General features: G+C 39.9%; 2 protein-coding genes and 1 long non-coding RNA gene across 5 annotated transcripts in view; 1 reads left to right on the top strand and 2 right to left on the bottom strand.

The window, feature by feature from the left end:
• The first annotated feature begins 2,365 nt into the window (after positions 1–2,365).
• On the top strand, positions 2,366–3,475 carry LOC131227189 (putative ubiquitin-conjugating enzyme E2 38). The gene has a single exon (XM_058222949.1). The coding sequence runs from the start codon at positions 2,366–2,368 to the stop codon at positions 3,473–3,475; it is 1,110 nt and encodes a 369-aa protein (XP_058078932.1).
• A 3,658-nt stretch (positions 3,476–7,133) lies between these two features.
• On the bottom strand, positions 7,134–11,337 carry LOC131237489 (uncharacterized). Its single transcript, XR_009167272.1, has 2 exons — positions 7,894–11,337; positions 7,134–7,703 (listed from the first exon to the last, which is right to left on the bottom strand). It is a non-coding gene; the product is annotated as an uncharacterized LOC131237489 (long non-coding RNA).
• Positions 11,338–13,377: 2,040 nt separating this feature from the next.
• LOC131237488 (sodium/pyruvate cotransporter BASS2, chloroplastic-like) overlaps positions 13,378–19,925 on the bottom strand; it is a 41,525-nt gene continuing 34,977 nt past the window's right edge. For all 3 annotated transcript variants that reach the window (XM_058235282.1, XM_058235281.1, XM_058235280.1), the window contains 2 exons: positions 14,296–14,356; positions 13,378–13,776 (listed from right to left, as the gene is read on the bottom strand). In XM_058235282.1, coding sequence (XP_058091265.1) covers positions 13,622–13,776; positions 14,296–14,356 — 216 coding nt within the window. In that variant the 3' untranslated portion in view covers positions 13,378–13,621. The remainder of the gene's footprint in view (positions 13,777–14,295; positions 14,357–19,925) is intronic.

The following is a 19,925-nucleotide window of genomic DNA, read 5'->3' as shown; positions in this document are numbered from 1 at the left end:
TCGGTAGGTCCCTGACAGTGGGGCCCACCATGATGTATGTGCCTTAGATCCACTTCGTCCATCCGTTTTTAACGGATCAATTTAGAACAAGATCCCAAAAATGAAGCAGATCCAGTTATTCGGTAGACCACACCAACCTGTTGATAAGGTCAAAAATACATGGATGAAGGGCAAAACTTGTGCCATGAGAAGTTTTTAATTGTCAATCACCACTGTTTCCTATGTTGTGGTTTACCTGAGATTTGGATTTGATTAATTTTTGGGATGATGTTTTAAAATGACCTTTCAAAACGGATGGACGGCGTGGATGTAAATGAAAATACATCAGGTGCCCCATAATCGGGGATCCCCCGAAGCACGCCCAGAAAAAGAGAGAGTTTGCTACGGTACACCCTGATGCATCAGAACAGTAGGGTCAGACCTTGGGAAGTTCCACAATGATCCAAACCGTTTACAAGATGGGCCTCACCGTTAACGAAGGATACCAGATATTTCAACACTCTGATCCTTTTGTTTTAGACACTCATCGGACGGTTAAGAAAGCAAAGCATCCAGCATTCTTATTTGAACAAATAAATTTCACCAATCAGAGGTTAAGATTTCTGGGAAACGGATTGGCTACTCCCCCTGCCACCAGCCCCGTGGCTGATGGTCGGTGCTCTGTGGCCCCACCATGATTTATGTGTTCCATCCATACTGTCCATCTATTTCTTCAGATAATTTTATGTATGATAGAAAAATGAGGTATATCCATATCTCAAGTGGACCACATTACAGGCAACAGTGTTGAATGAGTGTCGAGCATTAAAAACCTTTTGGGGGACATAAAAGTTTTGGATCAAGATCATCTTTGTTTTTTTCCATTCATCTGGGCCTGTATGAAGTAATTAACAGATTGGATGTCAAATAAACAGTACAGTGGGCCTTAGGAGGATTTTAATGGTGGATATCCAATAAATATTATTTTCCTGCGGTGCGGTCCACCTTTGATTTATATACATACCTCTAATTTTTGGGAAGCTCTAAAATCATCCGGAAAAATGGATGAACGGAATGGATGAAACATATTCATCATGGTGAGGCCCACAGAGCACTGACCACCAGCCACGGGGCTGGTGGCAGGGGGAGTAGCCAATCCTTTTCCAGATTTCTGAGTTTTGGTAGGACGGGGATTCCCTGCGAAAGCCTTTCGCAGGAAGCTCCTGCGCTGGGAACTTAGGTGGGCCCAAGGTGATGTTTTTGAGAAATCCACTCCATTCCTCCGTTTTGTGAGCTCATTTTAGGAAATTTAGCCAAAAATGATCCGGATCCAATACTCAGGTATGCCAAAAACGTGAGTATTAAACGTCAACAGTTGAAATATTCATGTAGCCACGGAAGCCTTGAATCAGGATAATACTTGTATTGTCATTTCATCCCAATATTAATGACGTGATAAACAGTATAGATGGCATATAAACGACACCGTTGACGCTAGGAACGCTCAACGGCAGGAATTTTCCCACACACATTTTTCATTAGTGCGGCCCATTTGATTCTTGGACCCCGTTCAATTTTGGTCCTAAGTCCTAAAATGAGCTCAAAAAACGGATGGACGGGGTGGATTTCTCACAAACATCACGGTAAGCCTCACCTAAGTTTCCACCACAGGAACTTCAAGAAATCCGCGTCCGTTTTAGTAGGACTAGGATTTCCTGAGAAAGCCTTTCGCAGGAAGTTCCTGCACTGGAAACCTAGGTGGCCCCAACCGTGATTTTTTTTAGATATCCAACCCGTCCATCCGTCTTTTGAGATCATTTTAGGACATAAGGCCAAAAGAGAACAGGATCCAAGTCTCAAGTGAGCCGCACTAAAGTAAAAGGTGGGTGGGAAAATTCCTACCGTTGAAAACTCACTGGTGTCGACAGTGATGTTTACATACCATCCATACCGTTCACAACATCATTCATACTGTGATGAACTTAAAACACAAATAATATCCTGATTCAAAACTTCCGTGGCCACTCGAATATTTCAACTGCGTACGTTGAATACTCACGTTTTCGGCCCACTTGAGCATTGTATCAGGTCAATTTTAGCCTCTTGTTCTATAATAATCTCACAAAACGGATGGACGGGGTGGATTTCTAAAAACATCACGGTGGGCCCCACTTAAGTTCCCAGCGCAGGAACTTCGCAGGAAATCCACGTCCCATTCTAATTAAGAATCTTTCACTATCACATGTAACTGCATGAAAGCTTCATGCAACGATTTACCAAAAAAACATAAACTTCACACATGATAGGTTTTACTTCGACTATTCAAACTCATTTTTAAAAAACAAAAAAATTCTACCAAAGCCTTCTCAAATTCAATTTTCATCTAATGGAGATGAACGGCACTCAAAGAGCCGCCGCTCATTCAACAATCACAAGCAACAATCATGCGGACGAGATCATCGGAGCTGAAATCAGCAACAAATCCAGACCATTCAATCAATTCGACATCGTCCATGGTTGTTCTGATCATCACTATGCAAAATTGCATAAACCAAGTAGGTGGGCCAAGGAATGGAACAAGAAGATTCAACAAGAATGGACGGTCCTCAGTAAAAATCTACCGGACTCGATTTTCGTTAGAGTCTATGAAGAGAGGATGGATCTTATGAGAGCTGTCATTGTTGGGGCCACAGGAACTCCCTATCATGATGGCCTCTTCTTTTTTGATATCTGCTTCCCCTTCGACTATCCTCGCCGGCCTCCCAACGTATACTACCGCTCGAGGGGGCTGAAGTTGAATCCGAACTTATACGCGAACGGGACCGTTTGTCTTAGTCTTCTTAATACATCACATGGACGGAAATCCGAGCTTTGGGACCCATCGAAATCGACTATGTTACAAGTCTTGGTTTCGATTCAAGGGCTAGTGTTGAACACAAATCCATTGTTCAATGAGCCTTCTTATGCCAAGATGGCTGGAAAGCGTTCGGGAGAGAAAAAGTCCAGTACTTATAATAAGAAGGTATTTATGCTATCTTGCAAGTCGATGCTGTACACGATTGAGAGACCGCCGATGCATTTTAAGGAGTTCGTGACGGCGCATTTTCGAGATCGTGCGATAGCGATATTAGATGCTTGTAAATGTCATATTGAGGGGGGCATGGGTGGAGGAGAGGGTGTGGATGATAAGAATTTTAAGGCTCATTTGAGCTTGATTTTTCCAAGGTTTTTGGGTGCATTTTCGAAGATGGGAGCTGATTGCAGGCGGTTTCGTATGAAGGAAGCCGTAGCTGGATCGCTTAGTGGGCCAAAGGTGGACCAATCTATCGAGAAGGAAGCTGAAGCTGGAGCACCGTCTGTTGGTGGGCCCAAGGTCGATAAAGCTAAAGCTAAAGGAGCTGGTGGGAAGTCATGGAAATCATTCCTTGGATTTGGAAAGTCTTGGAAGGTTTGGATTGAATCCCTTGGAATTTGTCATAAACCAAACGCTTCTTAGTTGGGTTCCTTTTGTTTTTTGGTAGAATACTTATTACATGCTGTATTTTGCACACGAGTTAATATTGCCACATGCGGAGGATGGACAAGATTGGGACACTCATCTGTGGGTCACACCATATATGGGCCATGGCTGAAAAATGTGGCAGATTGGTTAATCCTTGTCGAATGGGCTGATCATGGGTGGTGATTATTTCTTGGGAAATGGCCTGTGCATGGTGTGGCCAGCTAGATGAGTAGTGTGGATCTTGTACGTCCGTTACATGTTTCATGGAGACTCGCATGCATGAAGTTTAGAACCATTAGAAGTTTGAGAAGTTTAATAAAAGGGCCCACTTCTTTTTTTTTAATTTCAATTTTAGTTATGGAGTTCTGTGACCAATGTATCATTTTAAAGAGCAAAGGTGTAAAAAACTCACTGACTTGACCCAAAACTCAGCTGGTTCAATTCTACCATACTAGATTTTGAGCTGATTTTCATAGCTAGGGTCGTTTGGCACCATGGATTTGGGGGGATTCCCCTGGTTGTTTTGCAACACAAAGTGACCGGGGGTTTCAAATCCACGGTGGTGAAAGCTTGGATCACATATAAAATCCTTTCAAGAGTTGCATGTGTAACATGCATGTCACTATGTTATTACTCTATTGGGCACATGAACTAATGATATCCCAAAGTAATTGGATTATCAATTGCATCACTATAATTACTTTAATATGATGATCATCACTGTCCAACCATTTTCCATGTAAATCAATGGTTAAAATTTGTTGGTTAGTCACTCGAACATGATCTTGTCTTTGTGGCCCATCCAAGATTTGAAATTTCATCATTGTTGGGCAAAGCATATATTTTAGTAGGCTTATTACAACCATTGTGGCAAATATTACATACGTACACTAATTAGAGATATTAAAGTTGATTTAATAATTAAATTCAAACCCCTATGAATATACCATACATATCTACTTTTGGACTAAGTTGATTCCCAATCCACGGTACAAACACAAAAAGAGGATTTCAAATTGGGGGGATTTCCGTATCCATGCTCCCAAATAAGCCCTTAGAAACTCAATCATGAGCTTCACTCGGTATAAACTCTAAACTTGAAGAGACCCGACAATTCAATTCGATACTTGAATGTTATTTTATGTTGAATATTTATTGACATCTTTTATATTTTGTGGTTGAGTTGACCTATGTGAGTCTTCGGGTCGACCTTGTTGTTAGATGTCTTTAATCTGTACATAGAACAGGGGTTTGATCGATTGATTACCCTGGTTGATCAATCGAGTGAACTTCGAATTATTCAGATTGGCTTCTAGATAGTTTTAGATAGTCTCGATGTTTAATCAATCGACAAAATTAAAAAATGCTTGTAAATTCTCTAGATACTTTTGAGCATGTTCGAGCAATCGGGCATGTGAAGCTCGATTAATTGAAGGTTGCTCGATCGATACTTAGATCAACAGCGCACAATTTTGAATAGTTACCCGATTTGTTTTCTATTTCGATTGTAACACTATATATATCGGGTGTAATCAGGATTAGGCATTCTAAGGCGACATTAAAGGATTCTAGAGAGAAAGCTAAGGTTTCGGAGAGGGTTTTTCAAGGGTTCTCATCTATGTCAGTGTATCCATTTCTTGTAATTCTTTTATCATAATGGATTTCTTGTAATTCTTTTATCATAATGGATTTGCTTATCGCTTTGTGCCGTGCTTTTCACACAAAAAAATAGTTTGTTCTCCGTGTGTTTTGTTTGCATTTGACTTTTTCTTATTTGATTCGAATTCTGATTTGCTTCCACGATTTCCCGACAGACCTGACTTGACTGCACATAAAGTCCAGTCGAGCTTTTAGGTTTTTAAACTACGATTCATTAAATTAGCAGTTTGACAAGCATGCCACTCACCTCATATCACTGCAAGTTGCGTTGAATTGATGGGGTCATCAGTCCAAATCGACCAGTTGACCAAGCAAGTGACTCGGGCTTGTAAATGAGAGTCAAGTTGGCCGAGTAATGAGTCCAACTCGTCGAGTCTCACCTGCCCCCGATTCGTGTCAGTCTTAAGAGTGATGTGTCCAGCTATTAGCGCATACATAGGGTCCTTACTCTTGCTCGGGTGGTAGACTCTAATGAGTTTCAACTCCTGGTCAAGGGTTTGAGTACCCATAGGTGGTGAAATTCCACTAGTGTGAGCATGTGGGGTGTGTGTGCGTGTGTAAAAAAAAAAAGAGCGAATTTTTATGTTGACTCAGCTCAAAGCCTTGTCGAGTCGAGTTGACTCAAGCAAGTTTCAAGTCAAGCCAGCAAGTTTTAGAACTATGGTTCAAATGTCATTTCCCCATGTATACGCTAATAGCTGTGACCACGCCCGTCACTGAAAATTGAGTTCAACTGAATTTTTGGGTCTTGCATAAGAAACCACAAAATGAAGTAATTTATCTTGAATGTTTAGTCCCGCAAAAGCTCAATGTTACACCCTCATACGTAGATACAAATCAAATGTTCTCTCTAAGTAGAGAAAACCTTGGAGATGTTAAACATCAAGAAAAGATATTCTATATTTATTCACCATTACAACCTTCATCATGCAATCTTCTAAAAATAAACCTAGGTATGCTGGCATGCTTAAGAAAACAAATTGGACGGAATGCCCTTATACAATAGTGATTAATATTGCAAGTGTTGGATGTAACGTTCTACCCATCTTAATGTTGAACCTTGTCTTCAAGGGTCTGTTTAGCTGGGTCCTTGCTCTTACTCCAGTGGTCGACTCTCAGGAGTTTCAACACCCGGTTGAGGGTTCGAGTACCCATAGGTGGTGAAATCCTACTAAGGCGTGAGTGTGTGGTGGTGTGTGTGCGTGTGTAAAAAAAAAAGGGTCTGTTTCGCTCATGGACTACCATAGTAAAGTGGTACAAAACTCACGTCGTTACATCTTATCTGTGATTGGATATTGCCAATGGTCTATAATCTTTCAGAATCACCGCAAGACATGGATTGGCCAAAGTGTGTTTATGTGACAGTTTTGTGGGCCCCATCATGATGTGTTTATTATATCCACATGTCCATCCATCTTGCGTGATCATTTTATGAAATGAGACAAAAAACAACGCAGATCAAAAGTGGAAATGGCCCACACCACAACTGATAGTGGGTATTGAACACTAGTAGTGTGGTTCACTTGAGATTTTGATCTTTCTCATTTTTTGGGACGCCCTGAAATGATAATGCAAAATGGATAGACAGTATGGATATAACACATAATGACGAAATTACATCCAAGTGTATCTAATTATGGAAAGCACTTTTCATTTAATAAGCGAAGTGAGAGAGGAGTATTTTGTATGGCTATTATTCTGTTTTACTTCCAACAACTATAGTAATGATAATCATTACTCATTTATCATACATTACAGTACATTGTTGCCTTAATTGGTAAACCAAACAGGCCCAAGGTTTGCTTTCGACTACCACACTTCCCAGGTAGCGTTCTCAGGTATCATGTTCGAGCATTGTACCAAAACCTCCGTGACAGCTTGGTTGTGTCGCTTAACACATCGCCGATCCAATATGACAATGGGTTCTACTTTGATGACACCGTCTTCAGTGAAAGCTGGTATTTCTCCCATGGGAGTGATAAGAGGTCCAAGCTTCTTTTTTTTTTTTTCAAACTGGAGACATGAAAGATGGGTGAATCTGGGCACCCTTCGGTAATCGTAGAAGATAAACAAACGATCCAATGTGGAGGATGCAAAAAGGGCCATAGTAACGCAGTGATAGATTTATAGAAGTTCACCCAACAACAGTAGTTTGACGATATGGTAATAAGCACAACTATACCATGTCGCCTACCTGAAATTCTCTTTCTATACAGTGATTGTCTATCAATTATTTCATACGATTTTGAGCTTGATGTATAAGCTTTCCTTTAGAATAAACGCACCCACTACTTGGGTCGTTCACTGCAGAAACACCAGAGGTACATCTCTAAACACTTGTTAATGATCTAAATTTGCCCATCTGTTTGGGGATGGTATGCCATGCTCATTTTTAGTTACATTCCTCACAAATGAAATAGTTTAAACTAGAATTTAGAAGTAAAAATAGCATCCTTACCACTAACAATTGACTTAGGCATGCTATAGAGTTTTAAAATATTATCTAAGAAAGCTCAAGCTACCAAAAGGGTTGTGTATGGGTGATTGAGTGGAATGAAATGAGCTCCTTTCATCAATTGGTCTACCACCACCAAAATGATTGAATGCGCATGAGAGGGGGGTAGACCATCGATGAAATCCATTGAAAGGTCCATCCAAATGCAATTTGATATGGGCAACCATTGTAAAAAAAAAAAACCCAAAGCAGTAACCAGTTCACCTTACTGACACTGGCAAACGTCGCATACTGCTACAAAGTGTTCAATATCACCCTTCATTCTCCTCCAATAAAATGAACTTGAAGCACGTTTGTAAGATTTCAACGACCCTGAGTGTCCAACAATGTGTGATGCATAAAATTCGATCATGATCTCGGTCATTAATGGAGCTTTGAGAACCATCGTTGTTGCATCGCCGTGGTGACTCGGTGATTCAACAAATACTTGAGGATGCGATGATCAATGAGTATCTTGAAGTGTCGTCCAAGTAGATAAGGCCGCCATTTTATTACTGCACATATTATTGCAAACATCTCTTCTTGTATGTAGATAGTGCAAAATGCCATCCAAATAATGCCTTACTAGTGAATGCAATGGGTCGTTCATCTTGCATCAAAATAGTTCCTATTCCCAAGCATGATGCATCGCAATCAACAATGAATATGGGTGAGAAATCAGGTAGCGCAAGGACAGGTAATGCAGGGGCATTTTCACACTGGGCTTGAGTGGGGTTGCCTATGGGATGCAAGGGCACACTCGGGGTGGGCGGCCCGTGTGAGGCGGCCCCCACTTGTGTGAGGAGGGTGGCTCGTGTTAGGTGGTACCCATGTAATTTGGGGCTAATGAGGAGGATTCGGCCGATATCCTAACCCATGAGATGTGGGGCCAGGGCTTATGAGATAAAGGGATTGATTCACCATGCTCTAATGGTTTGAGCTTTTAGAGCAAGTGGCTAATTGTCCTGCATCAAATTGGTATCAAAGCTAATTTTCTTTCTTTAGAAGTGTTGTAAGTGGGGTACAAATGCAGCTGTAGCTCTTTACAAACTTCTGGTAATTACTGGTGAGGCCGAGGAACCCATGTAGCCCCTTGAGGGCGGTCGGGTTGGGCCATTTGACCATGCTTGTAATCTTCTATGGATAAACCGCAACTCCATCCTATGATATAATATAGCTTAGGTATTCTAATTTGGTTTGGCCAAATAGATACTTAGCTTCATATACAACTTCTGTTTATGAAGTACTTTTGATGCAACTTAAACATGATGGACATGAGATTCCCAACTTGGACTGTATATAGGGATGTCAGTAATTTAAAAAAAAAAAAAAAAAAAAACTTGTGAAGATATGGCCGAAATACATTATTCATAAGACTAAGGGGTATTACACAATCCAAAGGGCATGAAGAAAAATTCATAGCAATCTCATGCATCCAAAAAGCTGCCTTAGGAATGTCCTGTTGATGAACTCAAATCTGGCGATATCTGGACTGTAAATCTAGCTTTGAAAAATAACAAGCCCCGTGCAACTCGTCTAGTAGCTCATCAATGACTGATATTAGAAGTTTGTCTTTGATGGTGACTTTACTGAGTGATAATTGATACACAACCACCATGACTCATCCTTTTTCTGAACTAACAACACAGGTGGCGAATATGGGCTCATGCCATGGCTGATGGGCTAGACCTAGATGGCGTTGCGGCGTTTAACAGAGGACAAGATGTGGATGGTGTTGGGAAAAGAGGTGATATAGTGGTCATCGTCTGTTGGCTGGGGCAGTTAAAATTCAGCTTGTCTTCCTACAATCTTGCCAAACCAATTGCTACATATGGCGTGTTTAGATGAAACATTTGAATGGTATGTCGGATGTCGGCCTTCAATCCACTAATGAAGCAACTAATTAAAGAAACTTCATTGGTGATGGTTGAACAACTAGATAAGCATTTTCAACACCTATGATATTCCTGTACTATAGATATTTGTGTCAGCTTCATGAGGGTTGCAGTAAAATCAGTAAACTCGCTATGGCCTAATCTGATACATATGGATTAGTAAACTCTTCCCAATGCAATACCTCGTTGATCTTCTTCATCCATATATACCATTGCAAAGCTTCTCGTTCCAAGTGAAATCATGCCGATGGAACCCTTTCATGATCTATGGTGTGGTTGAAATCAAAGAACTACTCAGCTCGTGCGATCCAACCCACAAGATATTCTTTGTTAAATTTAGAAAATTTAATTATGGTGTATTTGGTATGAATAGAACTGCTTGTGCCATTTTGAGGATCGGAATGACCCTCGAAAGTGCTTGATCGTTCCCCACCGGATTGAATAGCTAAGACCTCTTGAACAGTCGACATTGTTGTAACAAGATGATTATCTTTGTGGTTCATTCTAAGAACTAATTCTTTGATATGTTCTAACATCTATAATTGTCGATCCAAGCTCTCCTTAAGCTGATCAATCTTGGCATCCATTTTGCGTCTGTCTTATGATTGTGTATCGGCATCATATCTTCGTAGTGTCACTACGATCTCTTATACCAAATTATGACACCCTCACACAAACACAATTCAATAGTTCTCTCTAGGTGAAGAAAACATTAGAAGTGTTAAACACCAAGAAAAGATATTCTATATTCATTCACCATTACAATCTTCATCATATGGTGTGTGGGTTCCTACTCATGGCTAAGTGGTAGACCTTGTGGGTTTCAACATTGATATCATGGGTTCGAGTGCTCATGTGGTGTGTGGGTGTAGGTGCGAGGGTGTGAGTAAAAAGGATGTCTGGTGCAACTGGATATAATACTCAAAGAGTAGGCCCCACAATCAGTCCTATCAGAGATGGATGCCCCACATGAATGGTTGATCAGTCATGGGACCATGTCTTTCGTGGCCCAACCAAACCCACTTAAAATTCATCAAGCTTTTGGCCCGACCCTATGGTCTTGAGCTCAATGAATGCAAACAAACATACATGATCATATGTCTATGCATGTATATTTATCTTCTATATTTTGTTTCGGGTTCGGTCATTTGATCCAGCCCATTGATAACCTATTTGTGAGATCAGGTCAGGTGGGGTCTAAGCCATCCCAATCAAACCATACTCCTGGGTCCATAGGACTTTTTTTCCTTTAAATCAAGTTGTGTGGCCCACAACAACTAGTTCATCATATCAAAATCAAATTGAGTGAACGACCATAACCCTTGATTAATGAACATTTGTTTGTTGAATTAAAACTGTCCACTAATTTTTGTTTCAGCTATTTATTAAATATGCACTAAACTATTAGCTAAAAAATTGTCTGAAAATTCATATATAAGTAATCCATCTAGACCACAATTTCAAGGGTTTAATTTGGTTACATGCATTTTGTAGAATTTCTTAATGCCCTGAGTATCAACCATCAAGCTCCACCAGATTATCAAAGTATCTCTCTTTTTTATTTTAGAGAAAAGCTTTGATTCTCTGGCAGCGTGATGGACAATACACATCCATTGCACAGGTAAAAATGAAAAACATCCAATGGTCATATTTTCACGAACAAGTGTGCACCAATCAGGAGCGGATTAGGTGTGGCCTGGCCTCACCCAAGACGGTGTGGCCCACCTTGATGCATGTATTCAATATCCATGCTATCCATCTGTTTTGCCAGATCAATTTAGGGCATAAGCCCAAAAAATGAAAGAGAACTAAATTCTTGATTCTCATCCAGGTTTGTGTGACCTTATCAACAGGTTGGATGGCAAATAAACATTACAGAAACATTACTGTGGGCCCTAGGAAGTTTTTAGTGGTGGAGTGTTCAATCACTACCATTAACTATAGTCCGGTCCACTTGAGATTTGGATCTACTTCCTTTTTGGGCTCATGCCCTAAACTGATTTGGAAAAATGGATGGATGGCATGGATATAAAAGACATACATCAAGATGGGCCTCACGGTAAGGGCCACATGTAATCCATTCCCGCACCAATCAACCCGTTGATTATAATCAACTTGTGTAATAGACATTAGATAGCATTGATTGCAACTAACCCATGTAATGGTCTATTACATTGTGTTTGTAGGAGTTTTGTACTCTCATTACCGGTCCCTAGACTAGATAAAAGGAAGGTTGCACAATGCCCGTGGCGTCGAACTTATGCCATAACTTTCGACATGAATCCAAACTGTCCATAGCTCCAGATAGAGTGGAATCAAATAAAAGGATTCATGTACCTGACTTGAAGTAGTTGGGATAAGGCTTAGATGATGATGATGATGATGAAGTGTCCACCAATCAGAGGTTAGAATCGCTTAAGAAATCTGATCTTGGAATTGTGATTTTATGACAATGGGCCACACAATCTAGTCCGTTCAGCTTGACTTAATACATACCATGTGTGCATAAGTGCCCATGTACCAAGCATCATACAAAGCCTGAGTATCATCTAACTCCTTTTTTAGGGTTGAATGGAGCTGCCTGGGAACAACATTGGATGAAGAAGAAAGAGGAGGAAGATGAATGAGAAGAAGAGGAAGGCTGAAGAGAAGCATATGACTCGGCCAGGTTTTGTGACTCGTCTAAGTCACTGAGTCATTTCAAAAATCGGGGAAACTCACCGGGGTCATATCCCATTTTCACCCAAACCGAGTCAGCATCATTTTTGACTTGGTGGGGCATAAAAACCTGGGTGACTTGGGTGAGTCTCGAGTCAACTCGCTGAGTCAGCTAACTGTGGGTATGAGAGGTAAATTCGTTGTAAAAATGTAGCTGATTAGCAAGGAACAGTCGAGATTTTGCCACACAAGGGACAGCATAAATTTATCCTTTTTTGTATAGCTCGCACCCATGAAAAGAGTTTTAACTATGGAGGCTGATTGACAAAGGCTTTATGGGACCTGACCTAATGACTGTGACATCCACTCCGTACATTTGTTACATAAGCTCATGTTAGAGGCCCATGTTAGGCCATCACCCCAGGCTGACCAAGGACTCGAGTAGGGCATGGCAAGGAAAACAATGCGGATTCGAATCGAGCACTGCTTACCTTAAAAAGAACAAAGTTCTTCCAACCTGATTGATTATTTGCAAATGGACCATCCATTGTGAGGCCTCATACCAACGGTTTGAATGACAAACAATGGGCACTTGTGAAAACTCCAGGTTGGAGCATTTTAGAATACCTCACTACAGAATTGGAAGCAAAGCTGATGAGGCAATGAAACCATGGTTAAAAGACTCCACCACTCTAACCGACTCGTTCTGTCCTGAGTTGAGTCAGGGGTGCATCATGGTGTCAAACTGGATTAGGTCTTAATGACTTTTGAGTGGAATACGACAGAGTCGCATCAAATTCATTCCTACCTTTAAACCATGAATAAAAAATCCGGCTTGGCAAGATATCAAACAGGTGAGTCATGGAATACTTGCCAACACAGCAGACTTTGATGCACGCCAACAAACCATGTAATGCACTTATTTTCCCGAACCAAACTCAAAAACCTAGTTCCAAAAACCTGATGAGTATCCGATGTGTACCCGTACCCAACTGGATCTGGGTCTAGGTATTCTAGAACTGGACCTGGCAAGCCTGGGTATGGGTACTATAGCACCCTATTCTAACCAGACCCTTTGACAGCCCCTCTCTGAGGCCAAGATTCTTCAACCAATCTGATTTTGGGTAGATGACCTATCTAGATTGGGCCCAGCAATTTGGACAGTTTAATTTGAGTTGATGTATGCCATGTGTAGAATTTCTGAATGCCTTTGTATCAACAATCATGTTCTACCAGAGTATCAAATAACTTCCAGCTGAAAATAAGTCATCGTAACTGCTAACAATATTGAAATGGCATTGTTATGAAACTTAACAAACATAGATACATGCACAGCAACAAAGATTTGCAGTTTACCTGAATCTGGCGGAAAAGCATGGACATGAACATGGAGGTTTTCCTTGTCATGTTGCAGCGGTTTTAGGTTCGTTTTCTTTATCGGAGGGATCGATGTATCTCCAAACGAAGCCCAAACTGCCACCAATGATATTCATAATCACTGCAGACAAGGCTGGTGGCAATGCAACCATTGGGGAGGTGAAATGGGATGTTGCCAAAACCACTCCCAAGGCCGAGCTCTGCATCCCAACCTGCATAAATGAGTAATTTGGTTGAATTACTTGAGATTTGTTGACTCCTCGACCCCTTGTGTACTAAGACTTGGATATATATATATATATATATATATCGAGAGAGAGAGAGAGAGAGAGAGAGAGAGAGAGAGAGAGGAATGCTCACCTGCACCTTCGACTCGACTCGGATATATATATATATATATATATATATATATATATATATATATATATAGAGAGAGAGAGAGAGAGAGAGAGAGAGAGAGAGAGAGAGAGAGAGAGTTATGATGATTATATAGGTAACAAAATTGGGTTTTCATGTCTTTGTTTTCTATGCCAATGGCCAGTATTGTAACAACTAATCAACTTGATCCCTGAGAACCATTATAATGGCTGTTAGGCTTCCTCTGTTGTGGATGATCTGGATTGTCCATTTTTTGTAGGTAGGTCATTGGCAGGATGGATAGGATCATCCCAATCAGTGTGGTTTATTCATGGTGGAACATGAGTAAGAAATAAATATTCAGAAAGCAATACCAGTATTGAAATCGACCGTCGTTGTGCTTCTTTGAACCCACAAAAAGCTGCTGACAAATACCTGTACACCAATGAAGAGATATTTTTTGTCATTTTAACGATTTTATTGAAATTGATGGTTAGGATTAGAAGCAATTTAAGATTAGGACTATAGGCTTCTTTTTCTTTGAGAATAAGTATATAAACAGCTATAGATTCTTTTGTAAAGAGTTATGATGGTTATTTGAAATTTATTAAATCATGAGTTTCTTCCATACTGGGGGGGGGGGGTGTGGGGGTGTGGAGCAGGGGAATGTTGTGATTATGATTACTAACATAGTAGCTGATAGGTTGTGGTGGTGGAGCAGGGGAATGTTGTGATTATGATTACTAACATAGTAGCTGATAGGTTGTTAGATATCAATCCACAGACTTTTAGTTTTTTGTTTTTTCATCGCACCTATTGCTAAGTTTAATGTTTTGATCTTCAAGAAAAAAGTATAGACGGAGATTTTCCTTTTTTGATTTAGGAGTTTCGGACGGTGTATTGTACAACACTTTCAACTAATAAATTATTTGCTTTGTGTGATGACACATCTCTCATAGTACTCCATAAAATAAGCTCAAAGAATCAAGTCCATAGAGTGCCCATATGATTGTACAAAGATTTTTGTTGTTGGAAAGATTTCTCTTGTTTCAATATCAGCATCTAGCCTATCCCAACCAAGGTGTGTTGTAACGATATCGGTGTGCATAACGGTCCCCACCAATACCATTACGCATAACGGCTGTTATGATCATCGATGGTCAGATTATTTTTTTTTTCCTTCTTTTTTCCTTTTGTCAAAAAATCCAATCAATGGAAATCTCAAACATTTAGAGGATTTCTGATATGTATTTATTTATTTATTTTTTTTAAAAAACCATGTTTATGATGACGTAACGGTCCACTCTTTGGCGAGAATGTTGTCTCCATATGTCTGATGATTGTATGAACCTGACAAGCTTAGATTGATGGCAAACTCCTATATTTAGTTTCGTAAATCTCTAATACTAATGGCAATATTATATTAGCATGACTGTAATATTAATAATAAGACAATTAATTATTTACATTTATATAACTAAAAATATACTTTTAGGGATTTTTAAATAAACCCTAAACCTGGTGTTTCTGTAGCTAAAGTACTATAGTAGAATTGCTTGGGATACCTGAAACTGATGAAACATGGACTACTATTTTTTCATGAAACAATGAAGTAATAAACCACAAAGCATGATTATGGAACAGATGGTAAATCCTACACTGGCAATAACACATGACGGACACATTTGTATGAGGGAAGCTGATGAGGACGTAAATGGATAGTGCGGGGATAAAGAACGTAAAAGATTATATATTTTATAAAACGAAATTGCGAAACACAAAACCCTGATAATCTTTGAATGCGAATTCTGAATTTAAAACAACTTTTATTTCTCATAAATATTACAGCAAACTCAAACTCAAACAAAGACTCTTTTCAAACTCAGGAAGACTTTGCCTGTTACAATAGTGAGGGGTATTTATAGATGGTTATGTTGCTTGCTTCCTTCAGAACTGGGGACTTCAAACGAACTTCAAACACTGGAAATCTTATTATCAGGGGCTTAAGTGACATTTGCCAGGCCACTTGTTGGGACAGATGGTATAAAGGGTAAGTGGTGCATCCATGTTCCGTTTAATGTAGTTTGAGAAGTGGTTGAGACTGAGATCGCCATCATTTCCGTGATAGGATTTTCCCATACAGATGCAGGGATATCTTCAACTTGGACATTGTTCATGTCATACATCTCTCTTTTGAAAAGATGAAATATGCCCGTGTAAACATGCTAGAATCGGGCCATATTAAAAGTTCTCCATTTCCGGATCATTGCTCGATCTGGAACGAAATGATTATAGTAGGCATCACCGCCATCCAGTTGGATGAGATCCCTTGGATTTCTGAAGCTGATTTCCACATATACATTCCGACGATTCGAGAGCAATGATTTCCACATTTTTGTTTGATTGAATAAGCTGGTGAAGGCCATTTTCTTGTTCCCATTGGATTCGACAAAGGTAGGCAACAAGTTTTGCCTGGTCAAAGATGAACATGACAGTCCATCTTTCAATGAGATACCACAAGAAACAAAGAGCTTCATTTGGACATCAATACAAATCTGGGAAGAACATGGGAGTGAGGTACGGGTCATGAGGATTTGGTATATGGAGGAAGACTGGACCATTCATGAATAAAATGTATATCGAGGAATGTTCTAAGATTATGAGATGGTCCGTTAGCGAAATAGATTTCAAAAATATGGTTCTTGCTTTCTTGGGGATGTTCTTCAATTCTTTCTAAGAGGAAGATATTTGGGATGGAGATTTCATGGGTCAGTATGGGATGGAGGGTTTTTTATGGTGATTGAGGGGGAAAGAGTGAGAGGAAATCGGCTAAAATATTATCTTTACCTTTAATTTTGTTTACTGTGAAGCTCTATTGTGTGAACCAGTTGTGCCATCGCAACAGTTGTGATTGAAGAATGGTTTTCTGTTTGAATTCAAGCATGCGCAGGAATGCCGACATGTCCATTTCCACCTGAAAATGGCATCCAACCAAATGGAATTGGAATTTGGAGATTCCATTCTTGACTGCAAGGATTTCTTTGTAGGTAGAGTAGCAATGTTGTTCAAAGGGCTTGAAAGTTCCACTTCGATATCCACATATTTGTCGGACGTCGTTGAGTTCTTGAATGAGAACTACTCCCCACTGTGTATCACTGGCATCAGTTTGAAGGTTTCAAATTGCATTGGCGCTGGGGATTTGGAGTCTAGGAAGAGAAGGAATAATTTGCTTAAGTGCTCTGACTACTTCAGTATGACTATCATTCTATGACGTCGCATTTTTCTTAGGCAAGGAGGTGAGGAGACTGTTATACTTGCTTACATGCGGAATGAAGTCAGAGACATAATTGATAATGCCCACAAATTGCTGAATTTGTTTTGTTGTAGTTAGGACATCTGGGAACTGCAGAAGGTGATCAACAATATGCGGCTGTGGTAAGTAACGACCATCCTTGATTTCCATGCCGAGGAAATCAATATTTGTCTGTGCCAAATGCATCTTTCTTTCTGATAGCATGATGTCATTTTCCACGCAAATTGCATGGATCTGCTGGAGGAGTTCACTGTAAGTTTTTTCATCTGCTGAATACAACAGGAGATCATCAATGTAAACCAAACAATGATGGAGGATGGGTTGAAATATCCGGATTATCACTTTTTGAAAAAGTGACGGGGCGATTTTCAATCCAAACGGCATGACTGTCCACTGGTAGTGTGCATTTGGAATAGTAAAGGCCATCTTGTAACAATCATCTGGGCTAATACCCAACTGCCGGAAACTAGCTTTGAGATCAAACTTAGAGAAAAGGTGTGCATCTGCCAAGGGTTGAAACAAAGAAGCACGGTATGCAAGTGAGAACTTGTCATCCTGGAGGTATTTATTTAATGGTTTATAGTTGATGACAAGTCGGAGCTTTCCTCGCACTCGTTCAGAGTGATTGTTAACATAGAAAGCTTCACAAGCCCATGGAGAATCAGTGGGCTTAATAAGGCCTTCACTGAGAAGGCCAACAAGTTCTTCTTGTGCAAGCTTCAGATGGTCGGGATTCATCCCTTGGTGACTTGCTTTTGTTGGAGTGACTGCCACTTCTTGTTTGAATGGGATGTTGACATAAAATTCAGGGCGTGTCCACAAAGGAGCAGGTGTTCACAACCCCAAGTGTAGGGTCGCGATGTAGTAATAATCTCGAGAAGACCGAGGTCGAATCCACAGGGAGTAAACTTGTGCGTATTCTGAAAGTAGCTAGAATTATAACTAGAAGAAGAACTAAATTAGAAATCTGGAATAAAGAGATTAATTGTGAATAGCGTAGATTGAAACTTTTGAATTTAAAGGTGGGAACTAGGGTGCCAAGGATCCACTTGTAGCTATTGAGATGCTACCTTACTTGATTCAAGAGACAATTGGAATCAGAGTCCAATCTTATCCAATTGGAAGGAGAGATGATCAAATCTCTGAACTTCTCATTGATCCAGCCTCAATGGAAGAGAATTGTGAAGATTTGGAAGGGATTCCATCACCTAACCATGCCCAGGAGACTATGGCAAAAAACAGGATTTACCAATCCCACAATCTCAAATAAGAAAAGAAGATATTCAAAGCTATCACAGCGTCTATTGTAATTTGAGTCATAATAAACCATAAAAAAACTGAAAATAATCATTAAAATCAACTAGAAATCAATGAAGTTCAATATAAACATGAATCAAAGCAAAGTAAACATCCCAATCACGCTACAAGCTTCACCTCTTAGTCCTATCTAAGAGGTTTAGCCAACCATTGACATGATTGATCTAAGAACTCTCAAATAAAAATATAAAAACAAAGGAAGAAAAAGAAAACTCTTGGTGGCGGCTCTCCACCCTTTGGCTCCACTCCTTAAACCCTACAAGATGCCTAAGAATGTCCTAAGGACTCCTATTTATAGTTGTGAATCTCCATCTTACGCATCGACTTGGAATTTCCGTAAACCGCCTCAATTTACGCAATCTGCAACTTTTCCGCATTACGCTTCTCGAACCGAAGTCGAGTCCGAATTTGGAAAGGATTTTGTTTCAGCAGTTACCCGATTTCGGTTGGACCGAACTTAAGTTATCGGTCGGACCGAATTAATCTTAGGTCGAACCGAATTAACTACTAAATTCACCGTTCTTTGTTGGACCTTTTTGTGCACTTTCGGTCCCACAGAATCCTCCCTTCGGTCGGACCAAACATAGGTTCGGTCGGACCGAATTAACTTCTGAATTTGATTGTTTGACGCTGGATTGTTTTGTTGTAAGCTCGGTCAGACCGAACCCGTCAATTTTTTGCTGCGGATTCTGAAGTCTTTCAAGTCCTTTCTTCATCCTTTGTACTTGGTTTCCTTGGATCTTTGGTATGTGAATTCTTCATTCTTAGTCTTCTAAGATCTAACCTTTGGCATGGTGATTCTTGAGCATCAAATCCATGCTTTAACATTCTTTTCAATCCAAGCTCTCAGATTTTGCAACACAAAAATGCATAAAATATACCATTAAGCATTACCATGTTCATAAAACCAAGATATAAATAGGGGAGAATATGCAATATTTGACACTCAACACACTCCCCAACCAGCATTTTGGGAGTTCCGAGCAAAACATACGTGAAGTGAACTTCAATTCTCAATGTTCAAACCTTTTTCGGAAAACTATCTTTTGTGCAATCAAGTATGAATGAGTAAAATTTAAGATGAGACAGTGGGATTTTGAAAACCTAGAGCCGAATCATATGAGCAGTCAATCACATAGGTTCTTTATCAATTTCTTCAGAGTATAAGTTCCTATATCATGTTTTTCAATGTGCTCAGTGGAAATCAATGAGAATACTATCATTTCATAATGTTAGCCATGTTCATCATATCAAGAGTAGTTAAAACTCAAGTGCTGATTCCGAACTTATCCCCTTCTCCTTCTTTTGCCAGTTTTTGATTTTATATCAACAGTCCTTTTTTTTTTTCCAGATTTTTTTAAGAATTTTTTTATT

This window comes from Magnolia sinica, chromosome 2 (assembly GCF_029962835.1).
Source record: "Magnolia sinica isolate HGM2019 chromosome 2, MsV1, whole genome shotgun sequence".
In the NCBI taxonomy this organism is placed as follows: Eukaryota; Viridiplantae; Streptophyta; class Magnoliopsida; order Magnoliales; family Magnoliaceae; genus Magnolia; species Magnolia sinica.
Note: the sequence above shows the minus strand (reverse complement) of the source record. Positions and strands in the feature narration are given on the sequence as shown.